This window comes from Macrotis lagotis, chromosome X (genome assembly GCF_037893015.1).
Source record: "Macrotis lagotis isolate mMagLag1 chromosome X, bilby.v1.9.chrom.fasta, whole genome shotgun sequence".
Classification (NCBI taxonomy): domain Eukaryota; kingdom Metazoa; phylum Chordata; class Mammalia; order Peramelemorphia; family Peramelidae; genus Macrotis; species Macrotis lagotis.
The window spans coordinates 703,200,504-703,227,832 of NC_133666.1; the positions used below are offsets into that span (position 1 = coordinate 703,200,504).

General features: G+C 38.5%; 2 protein-coding genes across 3 annotated transcripts in view; one reads left to right on the plus strand and one right to left on the minus strand.

Moving 5' to 3' along the window:
- The window catches only part of LOC141497082 (uncharacterized), an 857,774-nt gene that overhangs the window by 16,624 nt on the left and 813,821 nt on the right, over positions 1-27,329 (plus strand). Inside the window, 1 exon segment of the mRNA XM_074199666.1 lies at positions 83-1,720. Coding sequence (XP_074055767.1) covers positions 83-1,720 — 1,638 coding nt within the window.
- The window catches only part of LOC141497124 (uncharacterized), a 32,984-nt gene continuing 5,655 nt past the window's right edge, over positions 1-27,329 (minus strand). The window contains exons 4-5 of one of the 2 annotated variants that reach the window (XM_074199736.1): positions 27,244-27,282; positions 1-24,921 (exon numbers count right to left, since the gene is read on the minus strand). In XM_074199736.1, coding sequence (XP_074055837.1) covers positions 23,432-24,921; positions 27,244-27,282 — 1,529 coding nt within the window. In that variant the 3' untranslated portion in view covers positions 1-23,431. The remainder of the gene's footprint in view (positions 24,922-27,243; positions 27,283-27,329) is intronic. The other variant, XM_074199737.1, reaches the window with a different exon arrangement.

The following is a 27,329-nucleotide window of genomic DNA, read 5'->3' on the forward strand; positions in this document are numbered from 1 at the left end:
TATTTCTCAATAGAAGACAAAGGCGACAGGCCATATTTGTCAAGAGTGTCATTAAATATTGACTTGTTTTTATTTCTTTCAGATTGGGAAACTAGACTTGAAAACAAACAGTTAAACTCAGTGTTGGACATATATATAGAAGAATCTCCCCGGGAAAAACTCAGAATGGACAGTCCTTGTGTCTTAAAGTTGAAAGAAGCCTGGGAATGTGATACCAACTTAAAGAGTACACACAGTCATGAGAAGAAGAAACATATTAGCAAAATAAAAATCATTCGGAAGGAACATTCCAGTAATCATTCAGACTTTATTGAAAAGCGTAGATTACATACTGATGAGAAACCTTACGAATGTAATGAATGTGGAAAAACTTTCCTTTGGTCAACAGAACTTACCCACCATCAGAAAATGCATACGGAAGAGAAACCTTTTGAATGTAAGGGATGTGGGAAGGCTTTCCGCTGGAATTCACAACTTATTCTACATGAAGGAATCCATAGTGGAGAGAAACCTTTTGAATGTAATGAATGTGGAAAGGCCTTCCGCCTGAGGTCACAGCTTACTTTACACCAGCGAATCCATACTGGAGAGAAACCTTTTAAATGCAACAAATGTGGGAAAGCATACAGACTGAGTTCACAGCTTACTCTACACCAGAGAATTCATACTGGAGAAAAGCCTTATAAATGTAAAGAATGTGGGAAAGCCTTTCACCTAAGTGGTCGGCTTACTGTACACCAGAGAATTCATACTGGAGAGAAACCTTATGGATGTAATGAATGCGGGAAGGCCTTTCTCATGAAGTCACAGCTTATTGCACACCAGAGAATTCACACTGGAGAGAAACCTTATGAATGTAATGAATGTGGGAAGGTCTTCCGCCTGAGTGGACAACTTACTGTACACCAGAGAATTCATACTGGAGAGAAACCTTGTGAATGTAAAGAATGTGGAAAAGCCTTCCGCCTGCAGTCACAGCTTACCGTACACCAGAGAATCCATACTGGGGAGAAACCTTATGAGTGTAATGTATGTGGGAGGGCCTTCCGCAGGAACTTAGAGCTTACTTTACACCAGATACTTCATACTGGAGAAAAACCTTATAAATGTAATGAATGTGGGAAGGCCTTTGGCCATAGGACAAAACTTAATGTACACCAGAGAACTCATACTGGAGAGAAACATTATGAGTGTAATGAATGTGGAAAGGCCTTTTACCAAAGTGGACAACTTACTTTACACCAGAGAATCCATACTGGAGAGAAACCTTATGAATGTAAGGAATGTGGAAAGGCCTTCCGCCTACAGTCACAGCTTACTGTACACCAGAGAGTCCATACTGGGGAGAAACCTTTTGAGTGTAATGAATGTGGGAAGACCTTTCAGTGGAGATCTCTAATTATAGTACATCAGAGAATTCATACTGGAGAGAAACCTTTTGAATGTAATGAATGTGGAAAAGCCTTTCGCCTACAGTCACAGCTTACTTCACACCAGAGGATTCATACTGGAGAGAAACCATATGAATGTAATGAATGTGGGAAGGATTTTCAGTGGAGGTCTCTGCTTACAGTCCATCAGAGAATTCATACAGGAGAGAAACCTTTTAAATGTAATGAATGTGGGAAAGCCTTTCGCCTCAGTGGACAACTTACTTCACACCAGAAAGTTCATACGGGAAAGGACCCTTATGAATGTGATGAATGTGGGAAGACTTTTTGTAGGAGATCCCATCTTATTGGACATAAAAGGTACCATAATAGAGAGAAACAATATGATTGTAATGGATGGAAAGGCCTTTTAATATAGTATAAGACATGAATGTGATGAATGGGAAAGGCCTTTTGATGTAGTGTAGGACTTATTTGATCAGAGAATTCATATTGGAGAGACAACTTAGGAATATAAGTGTGGAAAGGCTTTCGTGTGAGGTTTGGACTCTGATCATCAGAGAATTCATACTGGAGAGAAATCCTGAGATTGTAATGAATGTGATAAGTCCTTCCACTAGAGATCCCATATTATTGTACATCAAAAATTTTATAATGAAGAAATAATGAATTTGAAAATTTTGGCTTTTTGTCAGAGCACAAACTTTACTCAGCGTCAGATGACACATGAAAATGTAATAAATATGGGAAGGCTTTTCATCTTAAAAAGACCAGCATACTGGTCATCGGAGAACCCATATTTCATCAAAAACTTAAGAGAGTAATAAATATATATATATATATGTAGACTTTTTTTTGGAACTGGATATCAGAGAATTCATTCTGTAGATAAATATAAAGAATGTGGGATTATGCCTTCCACTGGAACACATAATTTAGCCATCAAAAAAAATGAAGAGGTTGGTGATAATTGAGAGAAAATAACTTTCAGAACATCCACTTTACTCTTCATACTTAGGAGAAAAACCTATGAATAATGAATATAAAAAATAATGAATACCACTTTAGGTTTTGAGCAATCATGTATTCTTTCAGCTTCTGGGAATGAGAAGGCAATACTCCCTTTACATTGTACCTTGGTTGGACCGTATCTGGCATATTGGGTTCTGCTTGGGGCGTCACAATTCAAGAAGGACATTGAAAAGGTACAAAACTTTTGTAACACAGCCGCCTACTTGAATAAAGTAGAAGGGTCTAAGGGTGGTTATAATAATAATAATAATTATAATAATATTTGTCCTTCATTTTTGAAGAAGACCACATCAGGAAGGTGATGCCATGACAAGCACATGAATTAGATTTAAATTGATAGGGTGCTGTGCTAAGTCACCAGCCTCACTTTCTCCTCCAGAGCCATCTGGGTCCAGTGGCCAGATATGAATCAGGACAACTGGAGATGGCCCTGGATGCGAGGCAATCAGGGTTGAGTGACCTGCCCAAGGTCACACAGCTAATAAGTGACAAGTGTCTGAGGTCAGATTTGAACTCCCATCCTGACTCCAAGGCCAGTGCTGTGTCCACTGCGCCACCTAGCTGCCCTAAGGGTGGTTAGTTAGCATGGAGGAGAGACTTTTCGTATGTTAGCTATATAGAAGAAAGATTACATTTGTTCTGTTTAACCCCAGAGGAGCAGAACCAGGAAAAACCAGTGAAATGCAAAGGGGCAAGATCTCAAATATCAAGAAAAAATTTTTTTTAGGTTTTTTGGCAAGGCCAAATGGGGTTAAGTGGCTTGCCCAAGGCCACACAGCTAGGTAATTATTAAGTGTCTGAGGCCGGATTTGAACCTAGGTACTCCTGACTCCAGGGCCTGTGCTTTATCCACTGTGCCACCTAGCTGCCCCGAATATCAAGAAAATTAATGAAAAGAGTTAAGGAAAAGGGGGGCCTTAGACCTTAAACTATATTATATAAATACAAGTCATTAAAACTATCTTGTAATGGCTTTAAAAAAATAAATCTATAGATAAGGGGAAAATTTATAATGAAAAAAAGCATTATGGAAAATAAAATGGATAATTGATTACATTAAATTAAAAAGGTATTGAAAACAAATCCAGTGCAGCCATGATTAGAAAGCCATGGGAGAACATTTTTGGAGCAAGTTTCTCTGTTAAAGGTTGCATTTCTCAAATATAGAGAGAACTGAGTCAAATCTGTAAGAATACAAGTCATTCCTCAGTTGATTGTTGTTTATTCTGGAAGAGGACCAATGACATCATGAGGGTGCTGTTTCGATATACTCATGAATTGGACTTAAGTGAGGAGAGCTGCACAAAGTCATCAGCTTCATTCGTCTGGATTCATTGGAGACGAGACAAGACAAGAACCAAGGCAAGAGGTGATGGCCCAGGGTGCAGTAGGGGACCTTAGCTTTTTAAATTAAGGTCTTTCCCTGGTTTTACTTGGCTCCAGTTGAGAAATGGTCAAAAGATATGAACAGGCAATTTTCAGAAGAAGGAGTCAAAGCTAGCTATAGTCACATGGAAAAAAAATGCTATAAATCACTTGATTAGAGAAATGCAAATTTGAACAACTGAATTGTAACACCTTACATGTATCAGCTTGGCTAATATGACAGGAAATGACAAATGCTGGAGGGGATGTGGTAAAAATGGGGACACTAATGCACTGTTGGTGGTGTGAACTGCTCCAGTCATTCTGGAGAGCAATTTGGAACTCTTCCCAAGGGCTAGAAAATCATGCATACCCTTTGATCTAGCAATACTACCACTAGTTCTGTATCCCAAAAAGATAGAAGAAAAAGGACCTATATGTACTAAAGTATAGCAGCTTTTTGTGGTGGCAAAGAACTGGAAATTGAGGGGATGCTCATCTATGAGGAAATGGCTGGACAAGTGGTATGTGATTATGATAGACTACTGTTGTGTGATAAGAAATGATGAGGAGGGTTTCAGAAAAAACCTAGAAAGACTTGCATGGACTGATGCAAGGTCAAGTGAACAGAAGCAGCTTACTTCAGGAGAACATTACATTGTACCTAGTAACAGCAACATTGTGGAATGAACAACTACAAATGATTTAGTTATTCTTAGCAATACAATGATCCAAGACATTTCTGAAGGATTTGTGATGAAAAATGTCTGCCACCTCCAGAGAAAGAACTGGGGAAGTTTGAACACTATTTTCTAACTATCTTTTCTTTTTATTTTTGGGGGGTGGGTGGGGGAGGGTGGAATCTGTGTTTTCTTTTGCAACATGGCTAATATGGAAATATGTTTTGCATGACTTCACATGTATGATATTTATCAAATTGCTTGTCTTCTCAAGGAAGGGGTAGGGGAGGGATGGAGAAAATTTGGAACTCGAAATTTTTAAAAATGAATGTTAAAAGGTGTTTTTACATGTAATTGGAAAAAATATTTTAAAAATTAAACTAGATCAATGAAACAGACATAAGGTAGAGTTGAAAACAATAAAATTCAGTAACTTCATATTTGATAACTTTAAAAACAAATTATGTTTATAAGAAAGAACCCTTATTTGATTAAAATTAGAAAAATTAAAAAGCATTCTGGAAGAAATTAAAAATAGTACCATGAAATCTTTAGAAGAAAAACAGATCATATGTCTCTCCTAGCTATGGGTAGGACATGCATTGTCCAAATAAGGGATAGAAGCGATCACAAAAATTAAAGAACATATAACTTGGATTATATGGAACTGAAAAGTTTCAGCATAGATAAAATTAATACATTCAGGATAATAAGGGAAGCAGTTAAATGGGAATAAAGGTTTGTATCAAATATCTGATAAGGAGTTGGTAATCAAGGTGTATGAACAAAAATACACATTCATATATTTGTATATATTCATAACATATATCCCAAAGCTATTCTCTGATAAATTTATCAAAAGATGTGCACAGTTCTCAAAAGGATTGCAAACTACTAACAGCCATATGAAAGAATGCTCTGAATCATTAGGAAATGTAAATCAAAATAACCCTGAATTTCACCTAACATCCTATAAAATTGGCATAAATGCCAAAAGATGGCCATAGTCAATGTTGGAATAGTTATGGGAAGTTAAGCACCTTGTTGGAGCTATCAAGTCAGTACAATCCTTTTGGAAACACGTTGGAATTATGCAAATAAAGTGATGAAAATGTCTTACCCTTTGGACCAGAGACTCCAATACGGGGATTTTACCCAAAGGGGGCCATTAATTAGAAGAAAGTCTGCATGTAGTCCAAAGTATAGTAACACTATTGTATTAGTAAATTGGAAACAAAGTGGATGTTTAACAGTTGTTTGTTTTTCAGTCTTTTTTTTTTTGGTTTTTGCAAGGCAGTGGGGTTAAATGACTTGCCCAAGGTCACACAGCTAAATAAGTATTAAATGTCTGAGACTGGACTGGATTTGAACCCGGATCCTCCTGATTCCAAAGTGCTACATCCCTTGAGCCACCTAGCTTCCCCCGAGTCCTTTCAATCATATCTGACACTAACCCTATTTGGAGTTCTCTTGTCAAAGATACTGGAGTAGTTTACCATTTCCTTCTCCAAATCATTTTACAGATGAAGAAACACTGAGGCAAAAAAGGGTTAAGTGACTCCGGGATTATACAGATAGTGGAAGAGCTAGATTTGAATTCAGATCTTCCTTATTCCAAGCCTATTGCTCTTTCCACTGTACCACCTAGCTACTTCTTTACCAATTATGGAATCCCTTGAACAGATGGTGGTACACAAATGTAATGGAATATTACTGTGCTGTAAGAAATGAATGCAGTGGATACAGAGAAGCGTGGAATGGTGTATGGGAAGTGATAAAGAATAATTTCAGAAGAGCTAGAACATTTTACATAATGACTATGACAACATAACAGAATAACTTATTCCCCTCCACCCTCCCCCAAAAAGCCATAAAGAATGAGAATTACTAAGAAAAGCATGAGTCCAAAGGAAAGGTAGGAGATGCAACTCACTCCATCCCTTTGCTGAGGTGGGGAGGTCCATGAAGACGGAACATAGTGTATATTCTCAGACTTTTATGATAGTTCACTTTTCATAAGTGGACACTTCTTTAGACCTGTACATAAATTAATTTTATGTGCAGCAAATAAAGTATATTGATTCTGAAAGCTCGGGTTAGAGTTACAAAATGAAAATTGTAGTGGATGTAGGTTAGGGTTAGAGGTTGGCCCTACCTCCCAACTTCACTTGGCCTAGAAAACAGGAATACACAAAATAGTACTTTTACACAAGTCATAAAGTATACTAAAAAGAGACAGTATCATGATAATTATGAAAAAAGGCACAGTACTGTAAAATTAACAGATGTGCAGCCTGTGGCCCCTTCCCTGTCCACTGCACATGGTCTTTAACACTGATGGCTGAAATTTCAGAATTCTTACATAAAGTAAGAAGTATCTGTCTTGATCGATTTGGGTTATTTTGCCTTTAAACAATTACTATTCTCATGTAGGATGACTGGGAGAAAAAAGGGCAAAGATACTGAGAATATGATTAGTGAGATGTTTAAAATCTTAAAATATCAAAAGTTATTCCACAACAGAAATTGCAAAAAGGCAAAAGTAATTTTGATGTCAGGAAAAGATTTTTTAACAATTAAGGCTGTCCAAAAGTGACATTAACTGCCTTAAAAACGGCTGTGTCCCTCTTCTTTGGGGAGCTCTTTAAGCAGAAACTAAATGACTACTCAGGTGTGTTATAGTGGAGGATTCCATCAGTGTCTGGCTCTAATTAAATGACCCTTTCCCCTCCTAACTTCTCTAAATCGAGATGAGCTACTCCCCTTCAGCTGTGTTCCCTGTTCGGTCTTCTATGCATTACAACTAGGGTAGAAATCCCATCTCGACACACAATTCTTCAGTTTGAGTACCACACTTTGGGAACTCCCTGGTGGATTTTTCCTCGCCTGGCTCTTGTTGCTGATCCTTTATTCTGGAAGAAGGTGATGTCTTGTTTTGCTCATGAATTGAATTGAAGGGACGCAGAGCTGCATAAAGTCAGCCGGAGTCATCAGGGTCCAGTGGCAAGCAAAAGTCCAAAGGACTGGTGATGGCCCAGGGTGCAATTGGGTGACCATGGCCTTTTAAAATTAAAGTTTTTTCCTATCTGTTTGAAGTAACACCTGTTTAATGACTAAGGGCTGGTTAAGAACTGAGAAAAGATGGTCTAGTTTACCAAAGCAAAAATATTCTAGGAGGGGAGATCCTCATGGCCAGAACAGAGAACAGTTGCCAGTTGCACTCACTCAAGCCATCAAAATAAGCAACTAAGGCTTGGACTGAGGTGTATTATTGACTATTCAATGAAAGCCAGAATGATTGGGTTTTCCCCTGTCACACAAATGAGCATCCCTGCCATCTCTAGACCAAAAACGCAGTTTAAAATCCTAATATTGTGTGTTTCCTATATAGTTGTCCTGTTTTCAGTTATATTATTTCATTTCCATTGCAGCAGGTTCTTTTTCATTCAGCCTAAGGATCCAAAAGCATTTATATTTTATAATTATTTCTTCAGGACTTGAAGACAAGTCCGGGACTAAGTAGCCAAGTCCAAAGAATAAAGAATCATCCCAGGAAGTGATAATAGATAAAGAAGATTGTCTTTATGTGGGAAAACCTATTCATACCAGAGAGAAAACTTAAATGACTCAGTTACAACTTGGTCCTCTCAGCTCTCAAACTGGAAGAACTTGGATAGAGCACCGGAGGACCTGAGTTTAAATCCAACCTCAAATACTTAATAATTACCTAGCTGTGTGACCTTGGGCAAGTCACAACCTCATTGCCTTGCAAGAACAAAAAAAAATGACAGGAAATATAGGTTAGACATTATTAAGTTTTATTCTCTAAGATTTTACCTCTAAACCTTAAGGTGGAGGTTATTTTAGAAAAATGACTATCCTTGAACTAGGGATTTTTATACAGAAACAGAGAATAGGGAAAATCATTCATCTCCATTGTGGCCTAATCACGAAAGTTGCACAATATCTTTGCCCCAAACTCCTCCTCAAAGACTATCATCCTTGGATAAAATACCGATCTCTTGTAATTTTTATCACCCATTAATAACATGAGTATTTCTATACTACAAAGTGACTAAGGAAACAGAAATGTGAACTCAAAACTGTAAACCTTAACATATAGGGTTAAAATAAAATGATGGAAAATATAGGTTAGACATGAAGTTTAATTCTCTGGGATTTACATATATAGGTGGAGGCCATCTGTCCGAGATAATCACCCAGAACTGAGGGAGACACAGGCAAAGTGGGGTCCCAATTAATGAGTCCCTTCCCTAGCATTTAGATCTGCTCTGAGTGTCCTTCCTGGGTCCTTACTAAAACCAAGAATTCTAACTATGACTGGCCCAACCACCCCTATCTCCTACCTTTTGCCCCAGATCTTTGGTCTCCTGTGTATTTGCTGTATACACTGAATAGGGTTATCTTAACCTTATACAAAGGTCAGTCATCTTTAATATACAAAAGTCCTTTTTCCAACCATGTGTTATAACTTTTTGAGAAGGCCTGTCCTGGTGGTCACTTCTGACCTCTAGACCCACAACTATTTGTCTGAGATCATTTCTTCTCTCCTCTTCCCTCCACTTTCCCTATAATGGTTGTCCTTCATTATCTTTTGTTTCTTAGATTTTTGCAAGGCAATGGGGTTAAGTGACTTCCCCAAAGTCACACAGCTAGGTAATTATTAAGTGTCTGAGACCAGATTTGAACTTGGGTCCTCCAGACTCCAGGGCCGGTGCGCTATGCGTTACACCACCTAGCCGCCCCTTGTCCTTCATTATCAAAGGAGACTATGACGTCAAGGAGATGATTACATGACAAGCACATGAATGGGATTTGAGTAAAGGGCATGTTGTGCTCAGTCACTAGCCTCACTTTCCCCTCTGGAGCCATTTGGGTCCAGTGGCCAGTTATGAATCAAGACAACTGGAGATGCAAGGCATTCAGGGTTAAGTGACTTACTCAGGATCACACAGCTAATGTGTCTAGTGTCTGAGGCTGGATTCAAACTCCTTTCCTTCTGATTCCAAGGTCAGTGCTCTATCCACTTAATCACCTAGCTACCCCCCTCTTTCCCTATAAAAAGGAGGACATGTCAGATGCCTCTTTGCTAGAGTATCTCCCAACTCTCAGCCCACAGTGTCCAATAAAATGCCACTTGCCTGGGAGAGAAGTCCACATCTCCTGAATTATTTCTCAGACCAGTGCCCAGCTGGAGGTGTGAATCCCAACAGGCATATTTGTCCAAAAACAAAGGCTAGGGGAAATCATTAACTTCCTTGGTGGCTGACCATGAGGGTTGCACCTTTTTTTTTTTTTTAAGTTTTTGCAAGGCAATGGGGTTAAGTGGCTTGCCCAAAGCCACCCAGCTAGGTCATTATTAAGTGCCTGAGGTTGGATTTGAACTCAGGTACTCCTGACTCCAGGGCCACTGCTACCCCACCCGAGTTCCTTCTTGCCGTAATATCAGCAATGATATTATGTTTGAGGTTGGATTTAAACTCAGGTCCTCCTGACTCCAGGGCCAGTGCTCTATCCACTGCACCACCTAGCTGCCCTAATTCTATATTTTTAAAGTTCTTCCAGTTTTAGGGTTGACAGGACCAAGTTGTAACTAAATGATTCCCCATATTTGCTTTATTTAAAATTTTCTCTCCAGTATGAATAGGTAGAGATAATGGGGTTCCCCTCCTTACAGATTTTCCAGCAAAGGCTGGATATATACCTGGTTATGTTGGGACTTCTATCGTAGGAATAGGAACATTGTGGGACTGAGCTCTTGCCAACTCAAGTTCTGTGTCTTTGCCAACTCTAAAGAAGAACCATTAAGAGGAGGCTAGGTGGCGTAGTAGATAAAGCACCGGCCTTGGAGTCAGGAGTACCTGGGTTCAAATCCAGTCTCAGACACTTAATAATGACCTAGCTGTGTGGCCTTGGGCAAGCCACTTAACCCCCTTTTGCCTTACAAAAAAAAAAAACATTAGGGAAGGCTAGATGTACAGTGGATAAAGCACCAGCCCTGGAGTCAGGAGGACCTGACCCAGATGGCTCAGAGAAAAAGTGAGCTTGGAGCCTTCGCATAGCTCCCCTCACTCAAGCCCAAGTCCAGAACATCACCTCCCAGCTCCTTTGGTCTTCTTCCACAAGGAAGGACAAACATCTCTGGCTTGTTTCTTTGTCTTCCCCATTAGACTCTGAGCTCTTGGAGGGCAGGGACTCTCTTTTGTCTTTCCTTGTGTCCATAATTCTTGGTAGGCCCTTTGTGAATATTCATCGACTGTCTCCATGATCTCTAGAGCTTTCAGGGATTCTGTCACCATCTCTATGAAAATTTTTAACAACTCAAGTTTCATTGAGACAAACACCCATACAATGATTAAGTCTAAGAAAGAAATTGGGCGGAGAGGGGCCTCTTTAACCTAGTTCACCAAACAAACAAACAAACAAATAAATATAAACCTGGGAAGGCAAGACCCTCTGGCCAAAACAGACACAATTACTATTTGCATTCATGTAGCCTTTGCTCTTGAAGAAGACCATGACATCAGGGAGGGATGCCATGACAAGCACATGAACTGGATATGAGTGAGGTGGGGCTGTGCTAATTCACCAGCCTCACTTCTCCTCTAGAGCCATCTGGGTCCAGGAGCCAAATAGGAATCAGGACGACTGGCGAGGGCCCTGAATGTGAGGCTACCAGCCTTAAGTGACTTTCCCTAGGTCACATCTGTAGTGAGCACCTGAGACAAGATTCCAGCACCCATCCTCCTGACTCCAAGACCAGTGCTCTATCCACTGTACCACCTAGCTGCCAGTTAGGACCTAAACGATGACGAAAAAGGTTTGGTCTAGGTTGGGCATTGAATGCTAGTGATTTGGGGCTTGTAAATCCCAAAATATTTATATTCTTTTGGGCAAAGCAGGGACTTAGGGGTCAGGGGAAGAAGAGGAGGCAGAGCCTCCCCAACATCATGAAAAGTAAAAAAAAAATGATAAAATCAAATAAATATTAATATTTGTTCACTGATTTTGAGATATAATATGTAATTTCTGTATGACTCATCATTTTCATAGACAAAACCAGCTGATTTTGCATATCTTAGGCTCAAGGATGGGGAAAGATGTGAGGCAAAGCAGATTGTGCAATCCCTCACAAACTGGATTGAGCAACAATTAGCCTGACCCGTTGCTTTTTCTCTGTCAGCAGTGTGATGTGTATTCTACATGCTCATTTCCCATAGTCTAGATGATGCATTTTCCATATGTGTAGAAGATATTTAATATTGCGGATCTTGATTTTAATGACCTGAAAAGCACTGGGAGAGACAGTCAATACATCTGCCTCCCTGAAGGGATGGGCGTCCTTCCTCTACTCTGATACTGGTCATGTTTCCCCAATCATAGACCCCATTACATGGCACTGGGGCAGAGTACCCACCAAGACCCTTGCTTCAAAAAGTCCAGTCTCCCACAGAATCCAGGGCCCTCTCCGGGAGTCCTTATTCATATCTGGCCACTGGACCCTGATGACTCCAGAGGAGAAAGGGAGGCTGGGGACTTTGCATACTTCCCTCCCCCCACCTTTTCCTTAAATATGATTCACTCCCAGATCTCTTTCTCCATCCCTAACCTCTCTTTTAAAAGCTTAAATAATGCTCTAAAGACATCTGAAGCCCAACATATCTCAAACCCAGATTTCTTCTATATTTCCTTCTGATTGTGGAAGATACCATTCTTCTCAGTCTCCTGTTTTTAGTGTCATCCTCAACTCCCTTCTCCCACCCACATCCAATCCATTGCTAAGTCCTATTGATTCTCCCCTCCCCTCCAGTGCTGTCACTGTCCTTGTACAGGCCCTCACCATCTCACATTTGGACTATTCCAATAACCTGCTGATTGATTTCCCTGCCTTAAGTCTTTCTCCTCTTCAATCCATACTCCACTTGGCTTCCAAAGCACAAATCTGACCATGTAATCCACTTATTCAATAAACTTCAGAGGCTCCCCATTACCTCCAGGATCAGATATTTAAACCCCTTCCTAAAGCCCTAAACTGACTCTGTCCTGCCTTTCCAGTTTTCTTACACCTTCTTCCCCTCCACAAACTCTCCAATCCAGTGACAATGTCCTCCCTGCTGTTCTTTGCACAAGAGACTTCATCTCCTAACTCTAGTCAATCCTGGACATCCATCATGCCTGGAATTCTCTCCCTCTTCACCTCTGCCTCCGTATTCTTGGCTCTCTTCAAGTCCAACCCTACTTGATTTTCTTTATTTTGCCCGTAATTATCTTTAAATTTTTTTATTTTTAAAAATATATTTTATTCCCTCCCATTACCTTTACAACATTTTTTTTCTAGTTTTTTTGCACAGCAGTGGGGTTAAATGACTTGCCCAAGGCCACACAGCCAGGTAATTATTAAATGTCTGAGGTTGAATTTGAACTCAGGTGCTCCTGACTCCAGGCCAGTGCTCTATCCACTGCACCACCTAGTTGCCCCTCCCATTACCTGTTAAAACACTTTTTAACAATTTTTTTGTTTTGAGATTCATATTCCATCTTTCCCTCCCTCTCTCATGATGAAGCATATTATCTGTTTCCCCAGAGAAAGAATTGATACTGACTGAAGCAGGTTATTTTACACTTTATTTCATTCTTTCTCTTTTATTTGAGTCTTCTCATACAAAATGACTAAAATAGAAATGTTTCACATGATTGCACATATAGAATCTATATCTGATTGCTTCCCATCTAAGGGAGAGGGGAGGGTAAGAAGAGAGGGAGAGCTAGGTCCTTTCTGCTCTCTTTTTTTAATCCTTTGGGACAGACCTAGCAGTAATATTGTGGAATAAAGGGTATGCAAGTTATAAAACCCTTTGGGCATAGTCCCAAATCGCTCTCTAGAATGGTTGCATCAGGTCCTAATTCCACAACAATGTTGGCCATGTAAGGTATGTGCACACATGGGATCATTTAGATGTGGCATGAAAGCTTCCTCCAGGGTAGACTCTAAGTAGCTAAGAGAGGAAGGAGAAAGCCAAAAGAGGTGGGGCTGGACTAAAATTATACCTATCTGCCCCCCTAAATGTGAGTTTAAGGGCAATCATTTTTAGGATCAAGCGGAGTTCCTGATCATCATCCTCAAATTCTATATCCAAGGCTTGACTCTTTTCCTACAAAATAACAGTCCTGCAATCTCTCTCTCTCTCTCTCTCTCTCTCTCTCTCATCATCATCTATCTATCTAGCTATCATCTATCTATCTCTTTCTTTCTATCTATCATCTATCTATCAAATATCAAATAAATCAAATATCCTGATCAAAAGCAGAACAGAAAGCAAAGTATATTTTTGAGACCAGACTAAACAAGAGAGAGTGAATGAACTTTCTACTTAGAAATGAGCTAGCTCAGCTCAACTACAAAAGAGGTCTGGATGCCAGCCAAGGAGACTCTGAAGTCTCTAGGGCAGTAAGCTGGGGCTAAGGATCCAGTTGAGGTGCCAGCTCCCCTTTCAGGGATCTGAGGAGAGTCTGAAGCTGTGTATCTTCTATCTTGAAGCGGAGACCATAAGACCAGGGTCTCCCAAGCTCTCCACCATTTCATTCTTCACACAGATGCAGAGCCTGAGTAATCAATCTCCACCAATAAGGAGACTCCCTTGCTAATGAGCTTGCCCTGAACCAAAACTTTTTGCAATGCCTTGCAATAATCAGTGGGGGTAAGTTTGAAATCGTACAAACACAAATCCGTGTTGTAAAAGAACCAGGGTGATTTTCCTGGGGCCCTGGCTCATTACCCCATGGTACTTTTGAAACTAAAATAAAAAAAAATGCTTAGGTGTAGTCCATATAGTAAAGATGGCACTATGTGGAGCATCAACTGAGAGGATCCTTCACTGACGATATGCCTCACTAGGTAGAGAACACAGCACAGCTGCCTTTCCAAAGGACACATTCTTCTAGCAACAAAGTAAAGCTAAGTCACTCCAAAGCTAACATTCTCAAGAAGCCTATATATAATATTACAGCTTAGTCATAGGCATTAGTGAATATGAAGAACATTGAAAGACATCTCTATAGCAAGAACACAACACCCTCGCATCAGTTCAGCTGACCTTGTAGCTGTGGTGCGATCAGCCAATGGAAAAAGACTAAAGAATAATAATTTTTCTCAGACGTGGCATGGTGCCAGTTCTGTTCTCTGCCCCTCTAACTGTCCAGGCTAAGGGGCAGACTGTGAGATGTGGTGAGGTGGTACAGGCAGTGGCGGACAGCAAGTGGACAGCAGGAGAAGCAAACTAGGAACTTGGGAAACCAAGTAAACTTGGGCTGTGCAGATAGATTTATGTGTGGACTTGACCCTGCAGCCCTCCGCTGCCAAGGCTGTACAAAAAAGCTGTACAAGGTTGTACATCTCTCCAAACCTACTCGGCTTTCCTTTGTGAACCTGGAAAGCAAGGAGGATGGATTTGTTTGAAACATTCTGTTCCCCTCGAAGAGATTAGAACTTCTATTTGGCCTGAGTTGGCAGGACTTGCCATATATTAGCCTTTAGTTTACACCTACAGAGTGGTCTAAATTTCCCATGAGTTCAAATCCTTTCCAGTTTCCTGAATACTAGGCTTATAGACTTTTGCTGCTTCTGGGTGTATTTAACAACAAGAATAATATGTGCTTATTTTATATAGTGCGAAGCATTTTGCTTAAGCCCCCTTTCAATTATTATCTTATTTGATCCTCACAATCCCTATTTTACAGACAAGGAAACTGAGGCAAACAGAAGATACATGATTTGCCCAGGATTATACAGTTTGTAAGTATTTGAAGTTGAATTTGAACTTAGTTCTTCCTTGATTCCAGGTTCATTTATTCACTGTGTCATGTTTACCTAATCTAGCCTGTTCCAACTTTAATATTTTAAAATTATGAATTTAATAATTCATAAACACAATCAAATTAATATGCAATGAACTGAAAAGAATTGCTTATAAGGCCTGTTAGGTTTTATGTGTATGTTTATTTTTGAAATTTTTACTCTTCAAAATGTTATTTCTATTTTATCTACTATCATCTATTATCTTTCTTTCCTACTGTCCCTAATGGATAATAAAAATATCATAAATCAAACCCACATTAAAATTATGTAACTTCACAAAACAAATTCCCACATTGGCCATATCCCAAAATGTTCTTACATTCATGGCCTATCATGCAAGAAGTGGGATGGTATATCCTCCAGACTTGTGGTTTATCATTGCAGTGAACAGTCTTTCAAAGTGTGTGTGTGTGTGTGTGTGTGTGTGTGTGTGTGTGTGTGTGTGTGTGTCTGTGTGTGAAAACAACTTTGAAAGACTTATTGATGCAATTTTATACACACACATATGGAGGGAGAGAGAGGGAGAGGGAGAGAGAGAGAGAGAGAGAGAGAGAGAGAGAGAGAGAGAGAGAGAGAGAGAGAGAGAGAGAGAGAGACAGAGAGAGAGAGAGACAGAGACAGAGAGACAGAGAGAGAGAGAGAGAGAGAGAGAGAGAGAGAGAGAGAGAGAGAGAGAGAGAGAGACAGAGGAGACAGAGACAGAGAGACAGAGTTTTAGTTCTGCTCTCTTCACTCTGGAGCAGCTCTTAGAGAGGTTTTCCCAGTTCCCTCTGAAACTGTATTTCAGCTTTTCTTATGGCACTATAATAATATTCCATTCCATTCACATACCATCATTTGTAAGCCATTCCTCAGTTGGGTACCCTCTTTACTGTTTGGGGCTGCTGTGAAAAACATTTATTATTAGCTATATTTTGTTGTTTTCCTTTCTTTCCTCTTTTTAAAGTATATATTTGCCAAAGTGGTAATAAAATTGGATTTTCTTCCAAACTTTTTTATTTTCTCCTGTGTATTTTAAAATATTTTATTAATGTTTGTTTGTATCTCTATCAATAGCCAAAAAACACACTCCTGGATATCCTGTGCAACCCTAAATAGAAGTCACCCTCTTTGTAGCAAATATAGTAAAGTAAAACACATCAACTCACCAGCCACATCTCACTTGCTCCTCTAGTGATCATCTCTCCACCAAGAGGTGAGTGAGACTGCCTCGTGCTTTATTACCACTCTTTGGAATGACGATCAAAGTACAAAGATGTGCGAATTATTCTTATTTCTGTTCGTCTCACCGGATAAGTCCATAGAAACCTCCCCAGGCTTCTCTAAATTCTCATATTCGTCTTTTATCATGATTCAATAAAATTCCATTGCATTCCCATATAATTTGTTTGGCATCTCTAGAGTGGATGATTATGGACTTTGCTGCTAGGCCTTGTTACATTAATAATTGTTGCTAAAATATTCTTGTTTATGTGTTCTTTTCATTTTTCTACTACTTTGGGGGGCACATACAAGTAGTTGATGTTGGGTCAAATGGTATGCCCAATTTAGTGACATTTTGATTTCAGTTTTGAACTAGTTTCCATAATGGTTGCATTGGTTTACAGTTACATTGATAGTTGACAATTGTGCCTATTTTTCAACACCCCTTCCAAGTGCAGTCGTTTTCATCTTTGTCGATCTGATTAATGTGGAGATGACACATCTGAGTTACTTTACCTTGGAGTTATTTCTTTATATGGCTTCACTTGAAAACTCTTAGATTCCTTTGTCCTCTTTTGTGAAAGTGGCTTTTGTCATGTTTGTGCCAATTTCCTAAATATCTTGGCTATCTGACCTCTATCAGAGATATTTCCTATAGAAGTTTTCCTTTTGTTTTCCTTCCAATTCTAACTCCACTAATTTTGTTTTGTAAACAAGTAATAAATGACTCTTAATTATATGTAGTCCAGAGTGATTAAAATAGCTTTTTATTAGATAACTTTCCTGCAGAATAGTACCAGTTTCCCTAGTGGAAAAAAAGTAGTAAATTCCAACAATGTCTAGTCTTATGTGCAGTTTGAAAGACTTGCTCCTCCCTTTCTTTCCAGTCATTGGTCAGGTTACAATATAATTAATATGCTCATGCCCATACCATTATCTAAAAATATGTTTTCCCCACCCTAGTCATTATACTATATAGTAATATGTATGAACTTCATTGACACACTTGTAAAGGACAGGGACGATAGATCAACTCTGGACCAGATGGAACAGGTCCCATCTCCTTTTATAATCTGTGGAAGTCAAATATCCACATTCCTTATAAAACATTTTTCAATTTTTATATAATGGAAACTGTCAAGTTTATTTTCTTTGTATTTTCTTTGCTTTCCTCTAGCCAATCATCCCTTGCTTAGTTAAGAATTCTCCCACACCAGCCACAGTTGTAAAAGGAATGTCCTCTTTCCTAATTTTGGGGGAGGGAGAAGTGTGGCCTTTTATACTTCACTCAAGCTGTGAGATGTTTCCATCCTATTTACCTCCAAATTGTTCCCCAGCTTCTCTGGTATTGCTAATGGTTGGCATCCTTGAGCCCCAGTTTTTATCAAACCAGATCCCAAGTTTTAGGTCATCCGTTTTATCTCCTCCATGGTCAATCTTTCTATTTTCTAACCTGGTGAATGTTTGATGATATTTTTTTAATCATAGGTCAAGAACTTGTAATGCCAGGTCCTTTCATTCCTGCTCCCCCTACTAATATTTTGCTAGAGATTTTTAACCCTTTGTCCTTCTAGATATATTTTGTGATTCATCTATAAAGTAGAGGTTTGACTGGCACGGCATTAAATGAGTTGTTTCTCCTAACTCCTTCAAAGTCAGATCCTATACCACCTTCTAGATGCAGCCTTTTGTGATTTTCCCAGTCGCTAATGCTTGAAAACCTCTAACTACATCAGGACTTTTGAGATTTTGTCTGTTTCTCTGTGTGTGTGTGTGTGTGTGTGTGTGTGTGTGTGTGTGTGTGTGTGTGTGTGTGTGTGTGGCCTTCCCTTGTTAGACTGTAAGTTCCTTAAATATGGAGATTATTTTCCTTGTCTTTGCATCCTAAACCCACTGGAAAAGAGTGCATGGGTGCCTAAGAAATGCTACCTTGATCCTTTCTTGTTTCCTACCATTTTTATTATATTTTTAATGACCAAATCATGGAGTACTATTACCTCCTCAATCATTTTAGCCTTGTTTTTTTTTTTAAGAGATCTTTTTGAAACTATATTCATCTATGTCCTGAATGGTAAGCTAACTCCAGGATATGGTGTGTGTTTGTGTGTGTGTATGCTCATAATTATTTTAAATGAAATTTTTTCCCATCTCTACCTGTTAAATTTTATTAGTAATTAGTACAGTTAGTGATTAGTAACAGAAAGGCTGATGACTGTATGAGTTTATTTTACATCCTACTACTTCATTGAAATCATTTGATATTTTATGGAAGCTCAAAGATTTTCTACATAAACCATATCATTTACAAATAGGGATCACTATTAATTTACTCTGTCTATACTCCCCCTCTCACTTTCTTTTTCTTGTTAGATTGCTATAATGAACATTTCAAGAATAACAATCTATAGTAGTGGTGACATTGAATATCTCTGTTTTACTTATTACTGAAAAGATCTTTGGTGTTCCTTTTTTTTTTTAAAGGCAAGGTAAATGGGATTAAGTGGCTTTTCCAAGGCCACACAGCTAGGTAATTATTAAGTGTCTGAGGCTGGATTTGAACTCAGGTCCTCCTGACTCCAGGGCTGGTGCTCTATCCACTGCACCATCTGGGGCCACCCTTGTTCTTTCTTTGTTGTTTTTTTTTTTTTTGCAAGGCAATGGGTTAAGTAACTTGCCCAAGGTCACATAGCTAGGTAATTATTAAGTGTTAGGTTGAATTTGAACTCAGGTCCTTCTGACTCCAGGGCTGGTGCTCTGTCCACTGCACCATCTAGTGGCCCCCTCAGTGTTGTTTCATTAAAAATGTTACCTCCTGGTTTTAGATTCTTTCCTTGTACACAGAGCTATTTACTGCTCTATTTGAAAATTATTTTTTACACAAAATGGCATGATCAAATCACATTATTTTAAATATTTCTCCTATTTATCTCTTCTTGAATGGGGTATGAGGAACATGATTTGTTTCATAGAAGTTCAATAGGGTACTTTTATTCTCCTTTTTCTAATTAATTTAGGTTATATTGAAGTTAGCTGTTCTTTGAATTTTTGGTAGAATTCCCTTGGAAGGCTACCTGGGTCTGAGGTTTTTCTTTGGGAATTCATTAATGGCTTGTTCTGTTTGCTCCTGAGAATATGTTGTTTAAGCCCTCTATTTCATGTTCTGTTAATTTGGGGATTGTTTACAAATATTCCTATATTTCATTTATATTCCTCTTAGTCTGTTGGACTTTTTTCATAGTTGACTTTCTATGCATTTTTAAAAAATCATCAGCTCCTGATTTTATCAATTCAGTATTTTTTTGTTTTGATACCTTCTTTGATTTTCAAACTCTATTTTTGTGTTCATTTGTTGCCTTTCTAGTTTTTTGGTTGGTGAAAGTGTTTAGAGAAATGCACTTTTTCCCTAAGGAAAGTTTTGTCTGTATTCCAAAAACTCTGACTTATCATCTGTTATAATGATTTGCTTTTTTACCCACTTGTTCTATTGGAAATTAATTAGTCTTTTTTAAAAATGTGGATCCTTTATTCAAATTCCCTTTATTATGATTTTGATTATGCTGTGGTCAGTTATTATCTATTATTTCTGCTTTTCTGTAATTATTTTTCGGGCTCATTCCAGGATGAGTTTTTATAAAGGTGCCAAAACAAAGCTAAGAAATAAGCATATTTTCAGTAATTGCCAGTTTATCATGTCAAACTTTCCTAAAATTCTCAATTTTCTTATATATGTTAAGATTCCTCTAGCTTTGAAGCGGGCACATTAAAGAGTCTCAACTTCTGTTTGACTATTAGCCTTTCCATTAAGTACTCAAATGTTATGTTGCCTTTAAACATAAGGCTGTTTCCCCTGCTTTTGTCTTTTTAACCACATCTACTTCTATTCTTGCCTTGACTGAAATCAAATGTCTCCTCTGCTTTTCAAAATTCACCTGAGGAACTCTATTCAATTCTTCATTTTTACTGTGTTAATGTTGAGCTTTTGGTTAATGTGTTTTAAAGCATGTTTCTTGCAAACATATTATTAGGTTCTGCTCATTTTTTTTATTCTTCGTTTAATAGTTGAATTTATTCTATTCGTGGTTATGATTTTTATTCTGTGAAGGAAGGGACTTTGATTTTTGGCTTTTATCTCTAGACACTAGCACTGTGCTCAGCTCACAGGACACAATAAATGTTTGTTGATCATATAAAACCTTCTCTGTTCTCCCAGAACAGTGGGGAGTAGTCATTTGTGGGCAGGCATCAGGGGGAGAATGAGATCAGCAATACCAATCTAGAGTCTGTCCAAGTGCCATACTCTTGTGGTTAAATGATACCTTTAAGGTTTTTACAATGCTTTCCTCTCCACTCCCAACAATCTTTGAAGTAAGGCTAAACAAGTCCTCTCTTCTCTTTACGACCCAGACCACTGGATTCTACCTTTCTTTCTCCTTTTAACCCCCACTTTCTAATCAGTCCTTTGAAGTTTTAAGTTTGTTTTGCTTGTGATTTCCATTCTAATTAATAATTCCCTCCTCCCTTATCTTCTCCCTGTTCCTTAGTTCATGTTATTGCATTTCTAGAATTTACTAAGTGAATTTCTGGACTGTATTCCATCTCCTATTGTATGTCTTTTGATGTATCCCAGTAATAAAAAATGATAAATTCATTGTTTTTCCCCTACTGGATTCCTTTTCTTTTCCTTCTCAAACAAGCCAGAGGATCTAACTTTTCCCAAAACTGACCAAGCCTTACCTATTCATAACCTCTCTTACATCTGTCCCGATGAATCTGTTCCTACTTGTACACCCTGCCATGGACTTCCTCACTATCATCTGTCTGGATTATTGTACTAGACACATCCAGCCTCCGAGTTTGTCTTTTTTTTAGTTCTTCTTGGCTATGTTGGCATTTCAATAATTTTACCCAGACAAGATTCCCTTAACAGGAATAATTGGAAGTGATCTATCAAGAACATATCCTTAAAACACACTGAAAACCTTAAAGCAGTAATACCAACTCTCATGACTATTTGAACTTTATTAAGCACCCATGTGATAGATATTGTGCTGGGTTCTAGAGATAAAAAAATAAAAGTTCTTTCCTTCAAGGAGCTTATCCTCCACTGGGAGGAAAGAATATTGAGACTCAACACTAATTATTATCACATGCTTCTGGAAGAGAAAGTGCCAATAATTGGGAAGATCAAAAAAGGCTCAGCATAGAACATGATACCTGAGTTGTGTCTGCACAAAAGGAAGGGATTCCATGGAGTGGAGGTGAGGAAAGTGCATTAATGAAATAGAGTTGTGTCTAAAGGACAGCAAGGAAACAGAACCAGCTTTTATACCAAAAGATGCCTTCCCATTGGTGCTCCTCTTCTTCACCTCCACTTGCTGGATTTCCCAGCTTCCTTCCAGTCCCCAATTCTGTTGGGAGCCTTTCCTAGTGCCCTTGGATGACAGTCAGTGCTTTTCCTTCAAGATGACTTTCATTCACTCCTAGAGGGCTCGAATCATGTTTCTGTATCCCTAGCAATGAGTGAATGTCTGTCACACAGTAATATTGCCTAGATGCTTATTGTCTTGACTGGATGGGAGAACGTGAGCAGAGTAATATATGAAGCTGGAAAGGTGATCTGGAGCCAGGTGGTAGCAGCAGGAGGAAGCTTTCATGGTATTGCCTGTGCTTCTGACAGGATAGTCAAGCTGAGAATTCTCCATGAGGCCTAGCTGAGAGAGATACTAACCTTGCCCTCTGGGTATGGAAGATGAGTCAACCTATATCTGAGGTTCTAATCTGGGACCAGTGAAGGAACATAGTATGGTGGAAAGACAGTTGTAATTGAAGTCAGGACCTCTGGATCTAAAGTCCACATCAGACTCTCAATAACTACTAGCTCAAAAGCAAGGAACCCTCTCCGTTTCCTATTCTCTAAAATGGGACAACTAAGACTTGTTTAGTCTATTTCAAAGATTGTTGGGAGTGGAGAGGAAAGCATTCTGCAAACCTTAAAGGTATCATTTAACCACAAGAGTATGACATTTTGGAATACAGCAGGGCAGATAGTACCCAGAAGGAAATAATGATCAACTGCATCAAACACTACATAGAAGAATATCTGGGAAAATACAAAGGCCATTGTCCTTAGCAATTGGGAAGTCATAAATGTCTTCTGAGGGAAAGATGCTATGGGGGAATAGTTAAGATAGAAACTAGATTGCTGATGATGGGTCATGAGATAATGAAGGCCCAAAAGTAGCTGTATGCCTAAGTACATATCACTTAAATGCAAGTCACACTTTTTTCCAGATTTAAGAGAGATCACAGTGCCTGCCATCATTTCTTCACTGGATTTTTGGGAAGCTCCAGAAAATATGTTAATGTTGTTGTAAAGTTTTAAGTGCTTATGTAAATGCCATTTATTATTACGTGAAATCAGAAGAATTTTCAAGAGGTTTGGCAATAAAAAAAAGAGATGGGTTGGTGAATGGATGGGTAGAGATTTTTTGGTTTTGGGAAATTAGAAGACCCAAAAGCTTGGAGTCAGTGGACAAGGTTCAATATGTAAAGAAAAATAGGGATGTTTACCAAAATAATGCCCTGGACTAGGGACTTGCCATGATGACAATAAAAAGAAAGCAGTTCAGAATTCTGGGCATTTGTGAGGAGTCGAGTAAATAGAGGAAATTGTTTCATATTTTTACAAGTTTCTCAGTAATTTAAAAGTGCACAACAGTAATGCTATAAAGTGTGAGACAAAACAGAGGAAATGGCTTGGGACTTCAGGAGAGTGAAAAAAATTTAGAAGGTTAGTCACAGAAGGAAATTAGGCATGAATTCCCTTCACATCTAGTTTTCAGTTCTGTTTGCTCTATCTGAAACCCTTCTCACTCTCTTCATATTCATAAGGACTTAACTTTATAAGGCTTCTCTCCAGAACATATTTTATGATGTTGAGTAAGTGGTTTCTCATTCTTACACAAGCTATACTCAGGTTTCTCTCCAATATGAACTTTTTGATGTCGAGTAAGCTGTGAGCTCCAGCAAAAGGCCTGCCCACATTCATTACATTCATAAGGTTTCTCTCCAGTATGAATTACCTTGTGTTGAGTAAGTTGTGAGCTCCTGCGAAAGGTTTTCCCACAAACCTTACATTCATAAGGTTTCTCTCCAGTGTGAATTCTCTGATGTTGTATTAGTCCAGTGCTTCTGTGGAAGGCTTTCCCACATTCATTACATTCAAAAGGTTTCCATCCAGTATGAATTCTTTGATGTTGTGTAAGTCCTGTGCTTCTGTGGAAGGCCTTCCCACATTGACTACATTCAAAAGGTTTCTCTCCTGTATGAATTACTTTATGTCGAATAAGTTGTGAAGTCTGATGGAAAGCTTTCCCACACTCACTACATTCATATGGTTTCTCTCCAGTATGAATTATCTGATGTTGTGTAAGTTGTGATCTACGGCAGAAGGCCTTCCCACATTCACTACATTTATAAAGTTTCTCTCCAGTATGAATTCTGTGATGTTGATTAAGTTGTGAGCTCCGGCAAAAAGTCTTCCCACATTCATTGCATTCATAAGGTTTCTCTCCAGTATGAATTTTCTGATGTTGTGCAAGTCCTGTGCTTCGGTGGAAGGCCTTTCCACATTCTTTACATTCATAAGGTTTCTCTCCTGTATGAATTCTCTGATGTACAGTAAGTTGTATCCTTTGGCGAAAAGCCTTCCCACATTCATTGCATTCAAAAGGTTTCTCTCCACTGTGTATTCTCTGATGTTGAATAAGCCGTGAACACCAATGGAAGGACTTTCCACAGTCATTACATTCATAGAGTTTCTCTCCAGCATGAATTCTCTGATGTACAATAAGCTGTGAACTCCAGCTGAAGATCTTCCCACATTCAACACATTCAAATGGATTCTCTCCTCTGTGAACTGTTTGGTGTTGAGTAAGTTCTGTGAACTGGCAGAAAGTTTTTCCACATATGTGACATTCACAAACTTTCTCTCTACTATGAATTCTCTGACATTCAATAAGCCTTCTGCTTGAGTAGAAGGTCTTCTCATATTTATTATTTTCATAGGATTTCTCATTAGTATGTATTCGCTGATGAGAACTCCATTGGAAGTCCTTGCCACATTCATTACATTCATAAGGTTTTTTCACAATGTGAACTTTCTGACACTTTGTAAGATCTGAATTATAACTGATGAGTTTCTCACATTCATTAGATTTAGAAAATATCTTCTTTGATATGATGGGATTATGTTTTCTTAGGTCTGGCCTAGAATGTTTTTTTTCATTGTGTTCCTGCCTCTCTAATCTGACTTTACATTTCCAGGTTTCCAGGTCTGGAGTTGATTCCTCTGGATCCAACCTATTCTTCCAACCTGAAAGAAAATGTTTTAAAACATAAATATCCCATCTCCCTGTTGAATGCATAGTCTTACCTTCTGTCTTCTCTCTTAAGAAAAACATCTGCCAGACTTTTCAGGAAGAATAAAAAAACAAAAATTATTATCAACATTATTATAATAATTATTATTATTGTTACTGTCATGCTCACAATATATATCTCACAATACACTACCCTGTACTTGTACTCTCATTTTTTCTATGTAGATGCTTGGATGCTAATGAGAAGCTTTCACCTTCAACTCACTATACCCTCAGTGATTATATTTCTCCAAAAGAGGAAGCTGAAGCTTACCTTGATTTCATGACTCATTCAATGTGATAAGCGTTAAAGCTAGGAGGCGAATAAAGTCTTTTGACTCTGATTTATAGTACCCTTTCCACTATCCTCCAGTACCTCTCTAGAAACAAGAATATAATAATTTTGAGTCCCTTTAAAGGGCCAAACCAGAACAAATGGATGCAAACTACAAGCAGTACATCTTTACCTCAAACCAAAGAGTGATGATTCTTCCTACAATTCACTGAACAAAAAAGAGTGATTTGGGGTATGGGGGTAACTTGCCATCAGAAGTTGAATACAATAATACATTTGGATAGAGTGAATCTGGAAGGACCAGAGGCTGTGGAAGGATGGCAGTGGGTCATATGACAAGAAGAACTAAATCAAATGGGTTATTTAACAGACTTTGGAACTCATCTCCTTTCAGAGATGAAGAAACGGAGTCTACAAAGATAAATAGCTTCTATCAAGTTATAACTGATGACTAGAAAGACTGAGCTCTTCTCTGAACTCCCAGAGGTCCCAGAAATGGAAATAGAGAATTATTAAGTTGAGAGGAATCTCAGAAATCACCAAGTCCAACTCTTGGCCATAAAGGATGATTCTTCCTACAATTCACCAAACAAGCAGCTACTAAGCCTCAAATGGAAACTCCTTGAGAACAAGGGCTATGACTTCTGTCTTTGATTCCTTTCCCAGGTAACTTCTCACATGCTTACAGCTTCCAGTCACTGGTCCCATTTTGCCCTCTGGGGCCAAACTCAGAAAATATACCCCTTCTTCTCCTGTAATAGCTCTTCCATAATGGAACATCCACCATCTTGGTTTCCCAAGTCTGTTCTTCTGTAGCATTAAATGTTCCTACTTTCTTTAGCTCAAAGCACTTCACTAACCTGGTTGAATTCCTTTGAAACCTCTCCAATTGAGCAACATTCTTTCTAAATTAAAGAGCAGAGTACAGAGAAATTATCACCTCCAACCCCTTACTCCTGGAAGATCTGCTTTCTATGGTTCCTGGTCATAGCACAAAGCCCCAATTCAGGAATTAAACCTAGAAAAGTAAGAAAATCAAAGAAAAACCCAACCATTTTCAAAAATTATTGTAAATGTATCTTCATAACAAGTCCAGCCAGAAAATTTTTTTTTTTTTTAAAAAATGAATTTTCTACAAGGATTACATCAAGATGTCTTCACTTCTGGGTGTCATGGGCCCCTTTGGTAATCTAGTGAAACATAGGGATCCTTTCTCAAAATAGCATTTTTAAATACATAGGATTACAAAGGAAACTTAAGTATTTTGAAACAGTGGTTAAAAGTATTAAAAACACACACACACACACACACACACACACACACAGGCATGCACATGTTCAATGACCCCCTAATAAAAAGAATATTAGGAAAATGAAGCAAAAAGGTGAAGATTAAATTAAATCTCTTCAGGAAAGAAGAGATTAATTATCTCAGGAGAGAAAGTGATCAATCTGAGCCAATCTAAAAAGAACAGACCTACCAGAAGCCAAAAGCTCTACAATATAGTAAGAAATAGAATAAAATCAAGAGGTTACAAAAAAGAAAAAAGAAAATATAGGATATGAATTCCAAAACAACTGACCTTAGGAACAGGTCAGAAAGATAATTGAAGAAGCATCAGAATCCATGAAATCATGATCAATCAAAAAGGACTATATTTCAAGAAATCATAAAATAAAAGTGCCTAGATCTATTAGATTTAGATGAGGGCAAAGTGTTAATGGAAAGAAATCACCTATTGTAGCCTGAAAGATTCACAAGCAAAAGATCCTATATAAGCAAGCTTACAGAAAAAAGTTCCAAGAGTCCACAGCCAGGGTCACTTAAGACTTGGGAGCATCTAGTATAGACAAAAGGAGAGCATGAAATACAATATTCCAAAATCAAGAGATAGGCTCACAACCAAGAATAATTTATCCTGCAAAGCTGAGGGGAATCCTATAGAAAAAATAATAGGCCTTTCATGGAATAAAGGACTTACAAGCATTTCTGATGCAGGGCCCAGAGCTGAGTAGGAACTCTGAAAGACAAACACAAAGGTTTTGTTGAAGCTCAAATGAGAAAATG